The sequence below is a fragment of the Rhagoletis pomonella genome, unplaced genomic scaffold, assembly GCF_013731165.1.
Source record: "Rhagoletis pomonella isolate Grant_MI unplaced genomic scaffold, Rhpom_1.0 Rhpom_scaffold_00008, whole genome shotgun sequence".
NCBI classification, from domain to species: Eukaryota; Metazoa; Arthropoda; class Insecta; order Diptera; family Tephritidae; genus Rhagoletis; species Rhagoletis pomonella.
The window spans coordinates 682,226-702,385 of record NW_023458562.1 but is presented as its reverse complement, the minus strand read 5'-3'; the positions used below and the strand labels follow the sequence as shown (position 1 = coordinate 702,385).

At 34.3% G+C, this 20,160-nt stretch overlaps 1 protein-coding gene across 1 annotated transcript in view; it reads left to right on the top strand.

Annotated features, from left to right (window-relative positions):
• The window catches only part of LOC118744098 (microtubule-actin cross-linking factor 1), a 719,134-nt gene that overhangs the window by 391,290 nt on the left and 307,684 nt on the right, over positions 1 to 20,160 (top strand). Inside the window, 1 exon segment of the mRNA XM_036476824.1 lies at positions 1,414 to 9,259. Coding sequence (XP_036332717.1) covers positions 1,414 to 9,259 — 7,846 coding nt within the window.

Genomic DNA, 20,160 nt, shown 5'->3' with positions numbered 1-20,160 from the left:
CAACATAAATGTATGAACTGTGAACATTTTGAAGGGTCTACTGATGAATCCGTCGAGGCATGGGTAGGAGGATCCTAAAATCAGCAATCCGGCATCGATGAAAATTCGCAACACCGCTGCAATTACTCAACCACAGTAATTAAAACTAAAATAATACTTAATTGTTGCACCTGAACAGCATACATTATTTCTTCCAAAATACACAAGCACGTAATTAAATTTGTATAGTTACATCGTCCACTAATTGAAAACTTTAGGTATTATTTATTTGACATCTTAATTGATATTTTAGAACTACATTTGGTAAGTCAAGAAAACCTGTGACCGCTTCCAGTCGTTAAAAAGACTTACTGCAGCAAGATTTTTTTAGCCAGTACTCTGAAAATAAGGAAAAAGTGCACCAAAGCTTTAATAAGTCAGAACGAAGCGGACGAAAATTGCTGGGTGTGAATTAGTTAAGAAAAATTGCTTTGTCGCAATAAGAAGGCTGAGGTCTGTGGAGTTTATATTCAGGGGAACCCTATGTAAAGCCAAAAGCTTATAAAAAAAAAGTGCTACTCTACAAAGAAGGCATGGAGGAACAGAAATGTTCTTTTTCGACGAGATCTTCATCAAATTACTGTAATTTCAAATTTATAAATAAAATGAAATGTACTAGAAAAATCTCTGATATCCTTAGAGCTATTAAACGGTTCCAAAATGTTTCTCCCTTGATGGTATAACGCGCGATTTGCAAAATGGCAAGCATCTGGTATTTTTCGATCTTAAATTAGACAAAAATTCACGGCTTGAAGCATTGGCATTGCCTACTGAGTTAAGTACCGATAAAAATCATCGAAAACTATCCAGTGCTGCCAAGTTTTTACGTTTTTATACACTAATCGAGTCGAAATTTTTGGCAATGGCACTCGCAATGGGGCGGGGCTTATTATTTGAAATCCTTTTTGATAAGACATTTTAAGCCTAACGCATTGCAAATATATACATATCGCTACCAAAAGGTGAACGGGTGCCAAGTCTTCATGCAGAAAATCAGCAGGGCGTGACATGAAATTAATGGCTAAAATATGTCGTAAATAATACATACACGTTTTTTATAAATGAGTCCTGTTATTGGTCACTATTGTAAAATAATTGAGTTCTTTTAATACTTCTTGCTGCTTTTTCCTCTTCTAACTTTGTAATTGCATCCATATTCAAAGTTTTCTCAGGCACAATATTCATTGTCATAACCATGTTTTAGTTTCCGTCAGGCCGCAGCCGAAATCCTACCCGTATATAGTTATATACTATATGTACATACATACATATATGTATATGTTATAATATTTGAATTTACTCCAAGAGAAGGAAATAAAAACGTCTTTACGATAACGTAATATTATGTATGTATGAATGTCTTCTATTTTATAGATTCAATTCAAAGAATGATTATGGAAGCCCAAGCTTAATTTCGTCCTCAGCATTACGCATAGGCGATGGAGATCCCTTAGTTGTATCACTTAATGTCGAACCTCATGTATTCAAAAGAGAGAATGATAGTAGCAGTGAAGATGTAATTCAATTATTCAATAGCGATTTTCTCGACATCGTTGGCATACGCGATCCACGAACGGGTGCAAGTATTACAATCAGAGACGCGATTCATATGCGGATTTTGGATGTACGTTCTGGGCAAATGATTTTGAATGATAAATATGTTTCTTTGGAATCAGCGGCAAAGCAAGGCTTTATTGATACCAAATTGATGCATTATTTATTAAAACCAGGTGTAAGTAAAGATAACAGAGGTAAAGATTTATCACTGCTTGAGATAATACAGAGCGAGATAAATGAAGCAGAATTGGGACAAGAATCTGCTGAAAAACGAATTAGGATAACTACGGAAGCCGAAGAAAATAGCATAAACCCCGGAAAAATTATCGAGACTTTACCTCAAGAAGACGTCGAAACTGGGCCTAGCCAAGTGGGGTCAGTGCCAAGCAAATTCATAAGTTTACCAGAAGCATACAGTCATGGATATTTAATAAAGCATGAGTCAGTAACAATAAAATCTTGTGCATTGTGCTTAAGCGATGCTATTGACCATGGACTAATTGATGCATCAGGTTGGATTGCAGATCGCAACTCTGGCGATAAATTCAGACTTGACTTAGCTATAAAAAATCAATTAATTGACCCTAATATCGTGGAAGTTGTTGATGCAAAGAATGACATAAAAATTTCGGTGAGCGAAGCACTTAAACTTGGAATTTTAAACTCGAAAACCGGACGCTACATTAATGAAATTACAAAAGAAAAATTAACTTTTATTGAGGCTAAGAATCGGAAGCTCATTGTTAAGCCTTACACTTTGAAAGATATTGTTGATTGTCACTTGCTAGATACTAATGAAAAAATTAATAGCCCAATGCATCGAAATAAGTTAGGCCTAATTCAGGCCATTGAATCAGGAGTTTTGGATAAGAATAATTTAAAATGTATTCATAAAATAACGGGAGAGTTAGTTACTCTACAAGAGGCAATCGAAAAAGAAATTATATTAGTTGAGGAGTTTAGGTACCGAGACTTTATTACTGGAGAGGTAATAACTATACCTGCGGCAGTAGAGCGTGGTCTTATCAGTTCGGTTTCGCAGAAATCCTTGTTCAATATAGATGGGTTTAAAGATTGGAGAAGGAATGATTTCGTCAGTTTTAATATAGCTTTATCTCGTGATATTTTGTGTAGAAGAGATTCCGGCTTTGCTTTAGAAATTAGTAAAAATGTTTACGAACCCCTGGATGTTGCTGTAAAGAAGAATATGGTGCGCCAGGAGGTATATGAGATGTTTACTAAAAGAGTAGGTGTGCATGATGGTAGAGGAAACGAATTAACTGTGCTCGATTTATGTTATCATAACCTAATCGATCCGAAAACAGGATATTTACTTGACCCTAAGACTGGAAAAAATGTGCCTCTTGATATAGCTATTGAAGCGAAATTCATTTCACCAGAAGGTGCTTTATTTCTAAGTAGTTTATTAAATATAACATTGACAACAGAAACTCTTACTCGAACAATCAATCGTTACGTATCTATTCAAACAACCACCCGGGAGAAACATGGTCAGTCCTTAACATTTAACGAAGCAGTAAGTCAGGGTTTAATTTACGAAGACCAGCAGTTATATTATGACCAACACACAGGAAATGTTTATTCGGTACAGCAGGCCCTGTCTTACGGTCTTTTGAGCCCAGAGTTAAGTGACCAGTTGCCTGAAACGGAAAAATTGGTAACTAAGCAATGTACGTCAGATGCTGATCAATTAATTGTTAAAGATTATAGCTTTATAGGAAAGGTGAATACTAAAACATCTTCTTCTACATCGCCTAACTTTACTGAAAAAGAAAAAATAAGCTGGGAAGATGAATCCCCTGATCCAATACAAATTGCACCTGGTGAAATTTACGACCCTTCAACGATGTTAGTCATCTTTACAGAAACAGGCCAATCAGAGAATATATTAAAAGCAGCACTTGAGGGTCGAATAAATGAAAATTTCATACAAGTGGTTGATCCGTGTACAAAGGAAGAAGTTTCGATTAAAGAAGCTATCGGTCGCAAAATTTATGATTTTGAAAATGATATAGTTTTGACGCAATCTGGCGAACGCAAGAATTTTAGTGAAGCAGTGAAAGCCGGATTGATTAAGGTGTCTGGTATGCCGCTAATCCCAGTAGAAGATGCTTTAAAAATACTAAGATTCGTTATTGATCCAAAAACTGGTGAAAACATACCTGTTGAAGTAGCCTATGAACGCGGTATTGTGCCAAGAAGTGAGGCCAGTGACATTTCAGTTACGCTTCAAAAAATGCGTAAAATTATTTTAAAACCCAGTGATGCTCTACAAAAAGGAATAATTGACTTGGAAGCAAAAAATATTCTTGAGGGGTTTTCTAACAAATATGACATTCCATTAAAAAAAGCTTTGGAGATCGGACTAATTAACGGTCATGAGGGAAAAATTTTAGATCCCCAGAGAAACCGAACTTTAAACATCAGCCAAGCTGTCGAAGAATGTATTATTGAACCAGAATTTAACAATCATATCTTAATACCACTAGCTAAGATTTTATCAATACCAAAATTGCTGGAACAAGGCCTTATCGACTTGGAAAATCAAAAAATTATACATCCAGATAATGGTTATTTACTTAACATAAATGAAGCTATTACTTGCGATATTCTAGACCCGCTTTCAGTAATTCAAAAGCCGATGAGATTGACACTGCAGGAAGCAATAAAAACCGGTGTTGTCGATGGTATCGCATCTACTTTCAAAGTTGGTGATAAGGCTTTAAATATAAGTGAAGCTGTTGAAGATGAAGTATTCGACTTGACCTATGATGAAAATGACGTTAGTAACTTGCCTCCTATAGCTATGACGTTTCCTGTCGCCATTGAAAGAAAGCTTGTTAATCCTAATAAAAACGAGGTAACCCATCCTTATACAGGCCAAAAAATGACAATAAAAGCAGCTTTAAAAAATAATATCATTATGTGTATTCCATATCCGCCAAGAATAGATGCGCTTGAAATAGAAAAAGCTTTAAATGAAGGTCTAATTGATGTTGAAAACCAAATTATAAGGTACCCAGAAAGTGGGGAAGTCCTTTCAATTCGAAATGCCCTGGAAGAAGGATATTTATTACTGAAACCTCTTTCAGCTTTTGTTGCAACACAAAATCCGATTTCAACGACTAAGGTAATGGAAACGACAAGTTCTCATCATACTGTTACAACAAAAACAATTGAGCTGATGCAGGGGTATGCCCGAAACAATTCAAAGCCTAAGGGTATTTCTACAGAAGCATTTCAACATGTTAATAAAACCTTAAAAACTTCGGAGGAAAGGGAATCGGTTGCAAAAGAAGAAAATAAAGTGGAAGGAAGTGCTACATCCCTTTATTCAGAATTTGAAAACATATTGTCTTCCACCACAGGTAAAACCCATCTAATTGACGAAGCTAACAACCTAGATGAAAACAGTAAAGAATCCGTCGATAAAGAATGTCATGACAGCAGTGATGGTTTCACAGAAAATCATACGCATAATGATTTTTTTCCTTCGGCCTCTTACAAAAATAATTTACAGTGCGTTAAGGACTCAACGAATCAAGTATACCTTCAAAAATCTGAAATAGGTGATGCTATTTCACAAAAATTAATTGAACCTTGTAATTGTTTAGTTATTATAAATGGAGAACAGCTTGTTGATAGTGTAGATATATTGTTAAAAAATGAACAACTGTGCCTACAAGATGAAGTGCGAATTCTAAATAAGAATTTAGTGGCTATGGAACGCGATCTATTCTGTATAAATTCGTCGCATCTATTAACACAAGAAAAAATGAGTGAGCTTAACGTATTCGATGTGGAAAATCAGTACTTCGTAGACCCTTTATCAAAAAGAAAAATATCATTTCATGACTTAGTGCTTAACTGTAAAGTTTTTAATCATAAACTAATATTGGTAAAAAATTTTACCAGTGGCGAATATGAGACGTTATTAGATGCATTGGACCGCCCTTTGCTGGATCGGCATAATGGTCATATGGTAGATCCTAAAACTGGTGAAAAAATTCCTTTCTTCGAGTGCGTCACGCGAAAATGGATCACTTATGTCGATCCAGAAAATAAAAAACATCCTTCTTCAATCGAAAAGATGATCGATACACAAACTGGTAAAATATTGCTTGACGATGGTCGACTCCGTTCTATAAACGATGCAATTAATATGGGAGATATTGACATTCATTCTTTTTCAGTACGAGATCCAGTAAGTGGTGAAATTATTCCACTGCGTATGGCAATTGAATTGGGAGTTGTAAATATGCAATCAGGTACAATGATTGATATTCAAACATTGCAAGAAATACCTTTGGAGGAAGCACTTAAGTTGGGATTGCTTGTACCTGGTCCACGTAAGCCTATCTCTCTTGAAGCAGCTATACGAAAGGGTCTTTATAATCAAGAAACAGGAAAGTTTTATGATTCTGAATCTCAAAACCAAGTTGATATTCAACAATCCATAGAAATAGGATTAGTTGATCCCAAAATATCCCTAATCTTTGATTCTCTTGAAAATAAAGAACTAAATTTGCATTGTGCAATTGAGGATGAATTAGTCATACCAGAAAAAGGTCAGGTAAAAGATACAAAATTAAATATTTGTATGCCTTTTAACGAAGGTATTGAAAATCATTTGGTAAAGACTGATAGCATTACTTGGAGTTTAACTGAATTACTACAACGTGAATACTACTCCCCTACCACCGGAAAAGTATTCAATCCAATAACTGGAGACGAAATTCTTTTGCAAGAAGCAGTTCAATTAGGATTTGTAGAATTAGATACCTGCTTAATAAAAAATGAGGAAGATGGCGTAATTATTTCTGCGAAAATGGCAGCCAAGGAAGGCATTCTTGACACTGTTAGAGGCGTTTTAAAATTACCGTACCTTACCTTGGACGAAGCTTTTGTAAAAGGATATCTTCTAAGTACGAAGAAACCACTATCTTTAGTTGACTGCTTAGGCCGAAACATGTTTGACCCCTTTACATCGACTCTTAAAATCGATGATAGAATTTGTAACTTGAAAGAAGCAATAGCTCTCAAATATATTAATGCAAATGAATTGATTATATTAGACCCTTGTACTGATTCCGTTATAAGCATAATGGAGGCTATAGATAAAGGTTTGCTCGATCCTGTGGGTGGATATATGGTTAACCCATACACATTAAAAAAAATGTCCCTCACTGAAGCTTTCGAACATAAATTCCTACTTCCGCCAAAGCGTAAAAGAAGTTTACCTGATGCCATGTATCATGGCCTATACGACCCAAAGTCAGGTAAATTAAGTAACACAGTTACAAGAGAAAAACTCTCTGTTGGAACTGCTATTCGCAGGGGAATTATTGATCCACATTCGACAATCGTCCACCTGGACGAAAAATTCCTTCCATTTATGGCAGCAGTAGAAGCTGGGATAGTCGATACTAAAAGAGGAACAGTCAAAGTAGGAAAGGGACAAGAAATTGATATTGAAGAGGCATTTGATTGTGGAACTTTACTCGATGTTAAAACACCAATTTCTTTTGGGAAAGCCGTAATTAAAAACATTTATAATGACAATGATGGAAGTGTTCTTGATCCTAAAACAGGTCAAAAACTATCTCTATCAAGGGCAATTGAAACACATGTAATAGACATAAATAGTACACAATTAAAAGATAATAACTCTGGTCTATACAGAAATATAACCGTAGCTAATTTAAAAGACGTGATTGATGGCGATAGCTGTATGTTATCCTATAACAACCAAAAGGTTAATATTAAACATGCCTTCAACGTGGGCATATTGAAAGATACACAAGCACCAGTAAGCATTCAAAGAGCTATTATTCAAGGCTTATATGATGAAAGTAGTGGCAAGATAGTCGATACAAAATCTGGGAAAAAAATTATTTTATTGGAGGCTATGTGTAAATGTGTTATAGATTCTCAATTGCCTTGCTACTTTGATAAAATAAATGAAAAACTTTACAATTTGAATGAAACTTGTCGTCTGGGACTTATTAATAAACGAGAAGGTACTTTTACGGATCATGATAGCAACGCATGCGTAACATTAAAAAAAGCACTTGAAATGGGTATAATTGTTGATATTGAAAATGCAGAATTTGGGCTTTATGAAACACTTGCTATGGGATTTTACGATGCATCAGAAAATAAAATTATACATCCGGTTACTGGCAAGAGGCTTACCTTAAGGGAAGCATGTACTGAGAAGATTGTAAGCACCACAACTACTTTAATAAAGAATGAAAACAATGGAAAATACATGCAATTGTCTCATGCTATTTCGGAAAAAGTAATTGACGAAAACGGTTTTTATAATTTAAGCGGCAAACAAATAGATTTACAAAGTTCCCGCGAAAGGGGTTTAATTGTGACAAGTTGTCGGTTACTGGACCTTTTAACTGCAATTCGAATGAAATTATATAATCCTGAAAATGGATCATTCTATGATCCAGCAGCAGGGCAATATTATGACTTAAGCGATGCTATATCTAGTGGATTTATAAATTCAAATACTACAATATTTAGTAGCAATGTGGGTGATTACATTCTGGAAGAAGCTATAAAGAATGGTTATATAGATGTTCATAAAGGGCAGGTGTTTGATCATAAAACTGAAAAATTCTTGAGTTATGACAAAGCTTTTAGTGAAGGAATATTGGTACCTACTTCTAAGCCTTTGTTCAAAAGTCTCGAAAAAAAAGGTTACTCAGAACAGCTTACGAACAAATATGATAGAACCTCCTCTCAAGAAATGTCTTTAGAAGAAGCAATAAGTTGTAATGTCATCGATCCTAAAACTGCATTGGTACGACATTTGCCCTCTCTCAAATTAATTTCATTTACTGTAGCTCAAGAACAGAATTTATTTAACATGAAAACTCGAAACTTAATCGATCCGAAGTCGTTATTCTTTGCATATAATCCTTCCGTAATTATATACTTCCGAGAGCCTATTACATTCGATCAAGCAGTGGACAGTAAAAGTCTTGATTTAGAAACTGGTATGCTGACGTATAAAATGCATTCCAACGATGCTTCTGAAGATGATACCAGTGAAACTAGCGCTAGAGCTGATTTATATAAAGGAGTCGAACTTCTTTGCTTAAAAGATGCTGTCACTACCGGCATTATTGATCCGGCGTCAGCATTTATTAAGGATGAAGCTAAAACAAAACTTGTTGGCTTAACCGAAGCCTTTCGGAAGGGCCTGATTGACACAAAAAGGGCAAATGTGCTTAATACAAAAACATCAAAGCTATGTTCGTTGAAGAAAGCGTATGAATCTGGATCGATTGTAACACCCAAAAGGCCATTCGGATTGATAGAAGCAATAAAGTATAACTTATACAATCCCGAAAATGGTTGTTTCTTGGATCCATTTCAAATGAATTACGATTTTAAACCAGACAATCAACTGACTCTATTCGAATCCATTACTTATGGCTTGTTGGATCCCTCGTCGACGGTGGTTCGAGCTTCTACTACAGATGAAATCATCCCCTTGACTGCGGCTATCAACAGCGGTCTTATCGATGGAATATACGGTTGTTTAGTACATGCCGCTACTAAAGAAAGCATAGATTTGCTAAAAGCAGTTAAACTGGGCCTTATATTGCCCGCAGAACAGCGAGTGAGTTCTATACCTTTTAATATACATATAAAAGCATGTAAGTTTCTCGCATGAATAAATTGCTTCCATATATTGAAATTTCCACACATTCATACCAATTCTCTTTCCTTGCATTCTCTTGTTACCATGACAAATTTTGTTACCGTGATAATTCAGAATTTGTATAAAATTTTTGGGTGTGGAGTTCAGTATAATAAAGTGCAAGTTTCAAGTGCCTACCTAATAGCTTCGATTTGGGGCACCGAAATTGCGCATATGGAAACTGTGTATTTAGACATTATTTCGGTTTCAACCGAAACTGTGCATGTATGCTTTATTTTGGTTTTTGCCATATGCATTATTTCGGTTTTCAACCGAAACTGTGCATGTATGCATTACTTCGTTTTTTTTTTCATATGCATTATTTCGCTTTTAAAACGAAAGTATGCATATGCATAATTTCGGTATTTTCTCATATGCATTATTTCGGTTTTAAACCGAAACTGTGCATGTATGCATACCTTCGTCTTTCACATATGCATTATTTCGGTTTTCATCCGAAACTGTGCATGTATGCTTTATTTCGGTTTTTGTCATATGCATTATTTCGGTTTGGACCGAAATTGTGCCCGCATGCATTATTTCGGTTTTTGTTATATGCATTATTTCGGGTTTCTAACGAAAGTGTGCATATTAGGCTGGGTCGATTTTGTATGGGGGAAAATAAAATGCATTTGACCGTATTGTAATAGTAATATTATGATGTCTTATGTCTAAGCCAATTGTTATTGGCCACGAAAGATTAATTCAAAACGTATCTTTAGCCCGCGCAATTGAATCAAAATGTATGAATTTTGAAAATGAAACTTTGGCTAGTAATATCTATGGAATGCGTCAATTGTTATAAACAGGACGATATATCAAATTAAGGGCTATTAAATTTAGTACCTCTCGTTCATTTGTCATTTTTCAACAAAACTCCAAGTTTTTAAGATATTAAGTTAAAACTTACAAAAACTATAATTTTCCCTTATGAATTTTCAATTCTTCATTACTTCAGCAACCAAGTGAAAAATACAAAAAAAGTGAGACGCCATTTATTTCAAACGTTTTAATGTTTTCGGATGTTTATATAATATTAACGGGACTATGGGCTTGGTCACGCCGATTTGGTCAGTTTTCAAGATCGTGGTGAATGAAGTCAAACATGTATTGTCAAAGTTTAGGAATCGTTTGATAAGTTAATAGTAGTTTCAAGCATATAAGTATTTACAAACATTAACTTAATACAATTAGGGTGAGAAACGCCCACTATAAGTCCATTTATGTTGTCTTGACAATTGGTGCGGAATGGTTTCATTAGTCACCGTAGAAGCACATTTTTTGCCGTTATATGAAGGTAGGGGAGAAGCAATAAGTGTTTATACAAAAATATTATAGTTAACTCCGCTCGATCGATACGTAATAATTACCAAATTGAAGGCGAGCCTTACTGTTACTGATTTATGATAATAATATGATGAAAATCATTCAGATTATAAACAAATTATTTTAAAATAAAAAATATGTAAAAAAAAATGTTTGTCATTTTCCTACATTTGCAATTTTTCTATTGTATGCATAAACATATGTAAACTAATTAGTGTTTCTAGAAGTTGTGCCTGTTCAGTGTTTCCATGATGGAAAATAATGGCTTTTCTATTAGAGCTACCGAAATTGTTTCTAAATTTCGCAAACTATAGCTAATATTAAAAAAGGATTAGAATATTTGGAACCAGCGACCTAAATGCACGCCAGCAATATTGATGATGTTCTTTACATCGTGCAATTATCAAGAGAACAATAAAAATTTGATTGAAAACAGATACCTTTGAGATTAAGCATAAGATAAAGGGCTGCGCAAATTATATTTGACTTTATCTTTTGCGTTAACGCATTCATTGTCTAAAAATATGCACCAACCCTTTTGCTGAACCCAGAATTTTGACCAAGAATTGGTCTTATTCGACTAGTGTGCTGTGGGTCACTTGGCGGTCGATGCGCGGGCTCTTACAATTAAAATAAAAGACTAATATTTTGCAGGCTTCTTGTTCACTTCATGATACAATATATTTTCACTATTACCAAGGGATTTGAGAAAAATTAGATTTTCGACCCGCTCTAGTGCATATGGATAATTTCGCTTTTTCTAATATGAACTATTTACTTCTACTTAGTAAGGATTTTAATCCCTAAGCGCGGCTAAAAGTTGCCTACGCAGAAAGAAGTTCTGCGCAAAAATACTTCCGGTCCCCTTTTCCGGCAACACAGAAAGGAGAATTCTACTTAGTAAGGGTTATAATCCCTAAGCGCGGCCGAAGGCCGCCTACGCAGAGAGAAGTTCTGCGCAAAAATACTTCCGCCCTTCTTTTCCGGGAACACAGAAAGGAGAATTCTACTTAGTAAGGGTTATAATCCCTAAGCGCGGCCGAAGGCCGCCTACGCATAAAGAAGTTCTGCGCAAAAATACTTCCGGCAACACAGAAAGGAGAATTCTACTTAGTAAGGGCTATAATCCCTAACCGCGGCCGAAGGCCGCCTACGCAGAGAGAAGGTCTGCGCAAAAGTACTTCCCCCCTTCTTTTCCGGCAACACAGAAAGGAGAATTCTACTTAGTAAGGGCTATAAACCCTAAGCGCGGCCGAAGGCCGCCTACTCAGAGAGAAGTTGTGCGCAAAAATACTTCCGCCCTTCATTTCCGGCAACACAGAAAGGAGAATTCTATTTAGTAAGGGTTATAATCCCTAAGCGCTTCCGAAGGCCGCCTACGCAGAGAGAAGTTCTGCGCAAAAATACTTCCGCCCTTCTTTTCCGGCAACACACAAAGGAGAATTATACTTAGTAAGGGTTATAATCCCTAAGCGCGGCCGAAGGCCGCCTACGCATAAAGAAGTTCTGCGCAAAAATACTTCCGGCTCCCTTTTCCGGCAATACAGAAAGGAGAATTCTACTTAGTAAGGGTTATAATCTCTAAGCGCGGCCGAAGGCCGCCTACGCAGAAAAAAGTTCTGCGCAAAAATACTTCCGGCAACACAGAAAGGAGAATTCTACTTAGTAAGGGTTATAATCCCTAAGCGCGGCCGAAAGCCGCCTACGCAGAAAAAAGTTCTGCGCAAAAATACTTCCGGCAACACAGAAAGGAGAATTCTACTTAGTAAGGGTTATAATCCTTAAGCGCGGCTTAAGGCCGCCTACGCAGAAAGAAGTTCTGCGCAAAAATACTTCCGGCCCTCTTTTCCGGCAACACAGAAAGGAGAATTCTACTTAGTAAGGGCTATAAACCCTAAGCGCGGGTGAAGGCCGCCTTCTCAGAAAGAAGTTTGTTTTCATGTATGCACTATTTCGGTTTTTTTCATATGCATTACTTCGGGTTTGAGTCGAAAATGTGCATTATTTCGTATGCACAGTTTCCATATGCACAATTTCAGGGTGCCTTTTGATTTATATTTTTTTTTTTGCCCAAGGTGTCATCCCTTTTTTCCATTCAAAGTACGTTCGAACAGTTTTTTATATGGAAGAGAATGCCTACCATTGTCAACAAAAAAAATTGCAAAAATCAACGGTATTTTGTATCCACTTGAAACTTGCATTTTATTATACCAAAATTGAATGGGCTAAAAATTGTATACCTACAAAAAAATTTCTAAAATTATGAATGAAAAGTATGAAATTTTTGTGAAAATTTGTTGAATTTTTACAATTTTTGTGCACAGTTTGAAATGTGGTTTTATCTGGTGTTTATTTTAAAATTAGCTAGACTTTTATAGATAAAAAAATTTAAACATTAAATAAACCAAAGAATTCCTTCCAAAACTGGTTAATACACAGCGAGTCTATTATTTCTGCTAGCAGTATATATTCGTATTAATACATATGTATATGTATTTAAATTCAGTCCTTCGACTTTATAATGTACCAGTTTTACGTGTTTATACCGATATATAAATGTTTCAGTAATTTAAAACTTTGCGAGAGATTCGATGCATAAATAAATAAGTTAACAGTTTAGTGTAAATTTACATTAAAGTAATAACACAGTCCAAAAAATTTACAAAAATGTTACTCAACACGAACAAACGCTATATACATATGTATGTATGTATGTACATAGGTATTAGAAAACAGTACTAGTATAGACCCTGCAAACCATTTTTTCAGAGTATTCTGCATTGTAAAGAAATTTCAAAGAATTCGTTAAGATTTAATTTGCCGAATTTTCTAAAATGAAATAAATCACGCACACTTCCTTTCTTTTACGAAATTTCGGAAGAAAATATGTGAAGCAACGAAAATAATGTTGCTATGTGAAGAATATCTTACAGAATTTTCTTTATTTTTCGTACAGAAATTTCTTTACGAGTTCGTGTCAACCACTTCATATAATTTTCTTTGAAAATTCGTAAAAAAATCGTTACAGAAATGAGAGACTCCTAACGATTTCCTTAAAATTTCGGGAACTTTGGTTTGCAGGGGAGGGTCTGAGTTTTTATTACGTAAGGTTAAAGTTTTAACATTTTGGCTGAAAGTCGAATTACTGGCCCTATTATGTATGGCGACTGGTGTCTAATTGCTGGCCTAGTAGCCATGGCTACCAATATTGTACTTCGTATTATGTTTAGCGATTATTCTCAGTATTCAAAAAAGCACAGACAACATTCGAGTTTACTTTTTTGACATGTTTATTTCGAAGTAATTGGCAACTTTGCTCCAGTGTGTTTGACAGTTTACGTAAACAAATAACAAAATCATCATAAGTGGGAAACAGATAATTGCTACCAGACTCAGTAGCTAGAAAGTTGCCATACGTAATTCGAATTTAAGTACATTAAGGTCTCTTTTTATGCGAACTTGAATTTATGCGGTTTTTGAAATCATTTTTTCACTGTAGTGATTTTGTCTTTTTGAGAGTAGTTATTACTTTTTTTCAGTGTGTAAGAGGCAATGCTTCTGATAATTAATTTGTCTTTGTATTCTTACATAATTCATGCATTTATTGTGGTATTATTTTTTTGTTTTTGGTTAAAATACAGATGCAATTTTATTTATTTCATCAATGTTCAGGTTTACATGGAATAATAAGTATTGAAGTGAAGAAATAAATTGTTTTGTTTTGCTTAATATTGCCTCACTTGATTATTTTATGCGTTTCTGTTTAGAATTTTTGAATGGAGTATCTGTATTTATGCAGTTTTTGAAAATTCGTGAACACATCCCCTGTTTTTGTATGAAAGTAAAGAAATTTTTTATGCGTATTTTTTTATGCGGCTTCCTGAGGAATGCTATCAGTCGCCATACATAATAGGGTCACAATTTATCGAAAATATTATGTATACAACTTTTTCAAATATAATTTCTGCCCTCAGACTTTATCAGTAAAATTTAGCAAACAATTTCCTTGTATAACATTTAACACTCTAGTTCTTATTAGAACAAGACTTTTAGACACTTATTTTAAAGTGGTTCCATTTGAGACCATTAAAAATTACAGATTTTACTGGGGTGTCGGTAATCTCTGTACATGCTATAAATCAGGGACGTGCATCGGATGAAAAATTTGGTCAGTTCGGTGCAATGGTTCGAACCGTTTTTGCACCTTTGGATTGGTTCGTCAAAACGTTTTGTTTTAGTGTTTAAACCAAGGTTTTAGTTCGGGAATTAAAAAAAAACTTAGTATCAAGGCATATCAAACATGTAGTAGCACTAGAGCAAAAACAACTAGAGTCCGACCGATTAATCGGCCGATGCCGAGGCTAGTATCGGCCAAAAGAATCGGGATCCGCCGTTTTTGGCCGATTCTTGAATACGGTAATGTTATTTAGTTATTTGATTATGTTTTTCTTTTGTTTTTATAAAACTTTGTAAAAAAGTATTTGTTCTTGAAATGAATTTACATTCAGGATTTAATCGACAAAGAATCGGCCGATGCTTCGGCCGATTAAATCCTGAATATAAAATCATTTCAAGAACAAATGCTTTTATAAACTTTTATAATAAGAAAAGAAAAACATAATCAAACAACTAAATAACATTACCTCATTCAAGAATCGTCCAAAAACGACCAATGCCGATTCTTTTGGCCGAGACTAGCCTCGGCGTTGGCCGATTAATCGGTTGAACTCTAAAAACAACATTTACGTGTATTTTGTTGTTTCTTCTGGTATTTAAAGTATCAAAAACTGTTCTGATTTTTTTATGTAAATCAAAGTGTGCCATGTGATTACAAAAATAATGAAATAAAAAATTTTAATTGGGGAAAAAATAGAAATTGTTGCTACTATCTTTCTTAGTAAACTGGAAACAATTTCAACCCTCAAGTTGCTTCCCTTCGCCGATTCCTGTTGCTACTATTTCGGCGGACCTCACTGAACATTTTCCAAAAAAAAGAGAGCAAAATCCGTCGGGTGTTTTTTTTCTATGGCCACTTTTACTAATTTAAATAATACACAGGCCAACAAAAATTTAAAAAAATTCTGTATCCTAAAATGCTAAAGCTTTTTTCGATGGACTTTTTTGTGCTGATTGCTAATCTGTAAGTATAAAGTTTCCATCAGCTTTTGATTTTGAGCAAAAAATTGCGTTTTTTGGCAATATTTGAAAAGCTCTAGCAAAAAAACAAAAGGTGATAGAACTTTCCACTTGGGCTTAAACTAAAGCTAGAACTCTCGACTACTACTACAAAAGTTTGAAAAAAAATTTATCCTAAAATGATAAAGCTGTTTTCGATAGACTTTTTCATGCTGATTGTGAATCTGTAAATATAAAGTTTCCATCAGCTTTCGATTTTGAGAAAAACGTGGTCAAAGTGTCAAAAAATCGCGGTTTTCGAAATAAATAAAAGGTGATAGAGCCTTCCACTTGGGCTTGAATTAAAGCTAGAACTCTCGACTACTATCCATGAAAATTCCATTCATGCACCTTGACTTGATGGTCACTTCTGCTATTTCGGAGATCACCACATCTTCTAATTAGACTGAGGAAGTTCACTGTCCTAACGAATTTTCATCAAGAACATAGACAATTTTTTTGAGTATTTTTTGAATTAAGAAGACTTCTTGTCTATAACACTTCTACTTCTACCATTTTTTCATGTTATTGTTGCTTTTCCACAATAAGTTTTTCATTAAAAACGGCCTCGAGCTCAATAAAAAATCGTTGAATATAATTGTTATAAGGCCATAAAATAACAAAAACAAATAACTTAAGGACGAGCACACCTAAAAGTTAAACATTCTAAAAATAGAATTATTAACCAAAACCAACAACCACATGATCAAGTGTAAATCGTAGCGGAATAGCTGCGCTTGATTGTGTTGGCTTAGCAAATGAAAAAGTGAGGAAAAAGCAACGATAATTTACAAGGCTAACTTAGCACAGTGCGTAGGCAACTGGCTGAGTCAGTGGGATCGTCGGTTCGAATCCTACTGAAAGAAGTCTGATGATCAAGTGTAAATCGTAGCGGAATAGCTGCGCTTGATTGTGTTGGCTTATTAAATGAAAAAGTGAGGAAAAAGCAACCATAATTTACAAGGCTAACTTAGCACAGTGCGTAGGCAACTGGCTGAGTTAGTGGGATCGTCGGTTCGAATCCTACTGAAAGAAGTCTGATGAGGAAATGTGGTGATTTCCGAAATAGCTATCACTTCTACCATTTTTTCAAATTATTGTTGCTTTTCCACAATAAGTTTTTCATTAAAAACGGCCTCGAGCTCAATAAAAAATTCTTGAATATAATAGTTATAAGGCCATAAAATAACAAAAACAAAAAGAATTATAGAAATCGGTTAATGTGGTCCAAAGTTATGCGGTAACATACATAAAAAAAATATTCCGACGAATTAATAACCTTCTCCTTTTTGTGAAGTCGGTTAAAAATTAAATTAAATTAAAAAATATTTTTCTTTTTCAAATAATAAAATCTAAAAATTAAAGGAAATTTAACTAAAAATTAGAATATAGATTAAAAAAGAAAAAAATACGTTCCTAAAAATCAAATGAAATTAAAAAAAAATTCTTTTTGAAACAATACAAGTAATTTTTAAGCAAAAAAAAACCGACTTCAATTTCTCATATAAAAATTTAACATTATCGTTGATCTCTTCATGATCCAATGATCGGATTTGAACCAAATTAGAATGGGACCTGTGAGATAACATCTTTCCTTTAAAAAAAGAATTATAGAAATCGGTAAACGTGGTCCAAAGTTATGCAGTAACATACATAAAAAAAATATATATATATATTCCGACTAATTGATAACCATCCTCCTTTTTGTGAAGTCGGTTAAAAAGAACAAACAAATTTTAATTTAGCCTTGAAAATATTTAACAAAAATCACAATGTACTCATTTTGGCTCCCTAATGTAAGTGAATCAAGTACGAAAATAACAGTTTTTAATAAAAAGAAACTGGAGGGTTCCGGAGCTAAAATAAACTTTTTTTAACCTTGTACTTGACTCACCTTCAACCTGCAACCAGTTTTGTTTCGGGTGTATTTCAGGGTAAGGTACTCGATGTACGCAAACGAAATCATTTAGAAAAAATTCGTTTATTTTACATTGATTAATATGGTAATTAAAACATCCTGTATGTACATATGAATAATTTTTAGATATAAATATTATGTACATAAATTTTACTGAGAAATACATATACATTTGTTAATATTAGACTATTGTATTTTTTTAAAGCCCTGGATCCATCCTTAATTTATAATGATTGGGTTTTGGTTTCTATGGTGACTTTTAATAAAATCTCGTCCATATTTTTGAGGAACTTTCTAACCTTCTAACTACCACTGCAATAAGGGTAAAAATAAATTAAAAAGTCTTACGAAAGAATTGCCTGCTAATTTCTCATACAGACATTTGAAGACAACTAGTCAATTTATGCACTATTTCGTGATTTTCACGCACATATTTACATTCTTCTAATTTGTCGCTGTAACCGCCTAAGCGATTTTGGCCGAGTTCAACAAAGCATGCCAGTCGCTTCTCTGATGTGGCAACTGATGCCAACTGGAAATGCCAAGTGAATCCAAGTCTTTCTCCACTTGGTCTTCCATCGCAGTGGAGGCCTCCCTCTTCCTCTGCTACCAACAGCGGGTTCTGAGTTTCAGAGCTAGAGCATCGGTGTCCATTGGATTGACATGGAAAAGCGAGTGAAGCCGCTGTATTTTAAATCGCTGCACTATGTCCATGCCGTTGTTCATTGTCCACGCCTCGTGTGTTTTCCATACGTCGAGAGAGGACTTTACTTCTGAATTGCCTACTCAGTCCAAAATAGTACTTGTTGGCAAAAGTTGGATGCGGTGGATTTTGACGGCGACATTAATGGATTTTAATGCTGGTCCCCAAGTAAACGAAATGCTCTACTTAAATATTTACATTAATAAAGATAATACCCCGAATGAAGATACATACTTATAGTGCATCTACGTTTAGTCGGATAACGGTTTAATCTTCGGTAACCCTTAGTAAAATGTTTTGCTTTTTTCAGAACAATATAAAGCTTTTTCTGTGACTTTTAACTGTCTAACATGTAAGAGTTAGAGGGTTAAATTTTTCTACATAAAAATTACTTGCTAAATTTTACTCTTCGAAGTCAGAAACTAAATTATGTATATTTGAAGTCGTTTTATGCATAATATTCAAAATTTTAAAGCTCCGCAAAAAAAAACTCAGACACTTTGGACTAGTACTATCTTCGACAAGGTTAGTCAGGCAGACGTTCTCTTTCATAATATATACATATGTATCGTTTGTTCGTGTTATGTAGCCACTGTTGGGCCGTGTAATTAACTGCTATTTGACTCAGACAGGTAGTATATCCTAAAATGTTTAGATTGTGAGAAGAATCGATTCAATCTTGAAGGCAGTCTTTTTCCTAATGCCATAATACAATTTGTGGAAGTATCTCATGTAGTAATCGTCAGTTGCCTAAAATCACAAAGTAATAAATAGTTGATACGAAATTATAAGCTTATTATACATATGTACACGTGCATGTATGCATATGCTTTTTATTATTATTACCTTCCTTTTATTAGCTCGGGATGTAACTATGTAATATTGATGCGCCTAAAAGATGCAGCGTTTTCTATTCTCAAGTTACATACCTGATGACAGTACGAATGGCAATTATAATAGGGAGGTTTTAGTTTTTTAAACTACAATTTTATTATTATGTTTGAAAGTAAAATGTTGCTTCGGTAAGTTGTGAAATGTTAAAATGCTGTTTTATTTTTGAATTTATAAAATCTTATATTTTTATATTTTCAGCTAAATATTTTTTCAGATTTATATTCTCTAGATATCCGTCAGCTTATTTAACCTAACCATATATTAACTTTTTAATCGTATAATAAAAAATCATTATTTTTGCATTTTGACCATTTTCATAGTTCGTGGGTGGCTTTGGTTTTTACTACTTATCTCATACAATTTGTACATATATGTAGATTTGCATGGCTGCGTATAAATGTATGTGTATACACACATACATAAATGTATTATTTATTAATGACTATACATATTTGACTAAGGTATGCTTTCTTTACGCGATTGTGTTCGAGGTTTGTTTTTGATTTAAATATCTAAATAATAGTTATAATATGTTTCCAAACATTACGTGGAACATCGACCAAGTAATATATTAAATTAGCTAATACAAATATATTAAGTAAAATGTAGAAAGGCCCTAAGTATATTGTACATAAGAATTAAGAATTTGTAAGTGTAAAAAATGTCCGTATTTTTACAGTGAAGAGTTAACTCAAATTCGGTAATTAATTCAAAATTTTTGTAACTGAAAAGAAGTCAGTTAACTTCTGAATGTAAATTAACTCTCCTTTGTACCGAAACTCTTTCCCAAGTGCTCCAATGTTT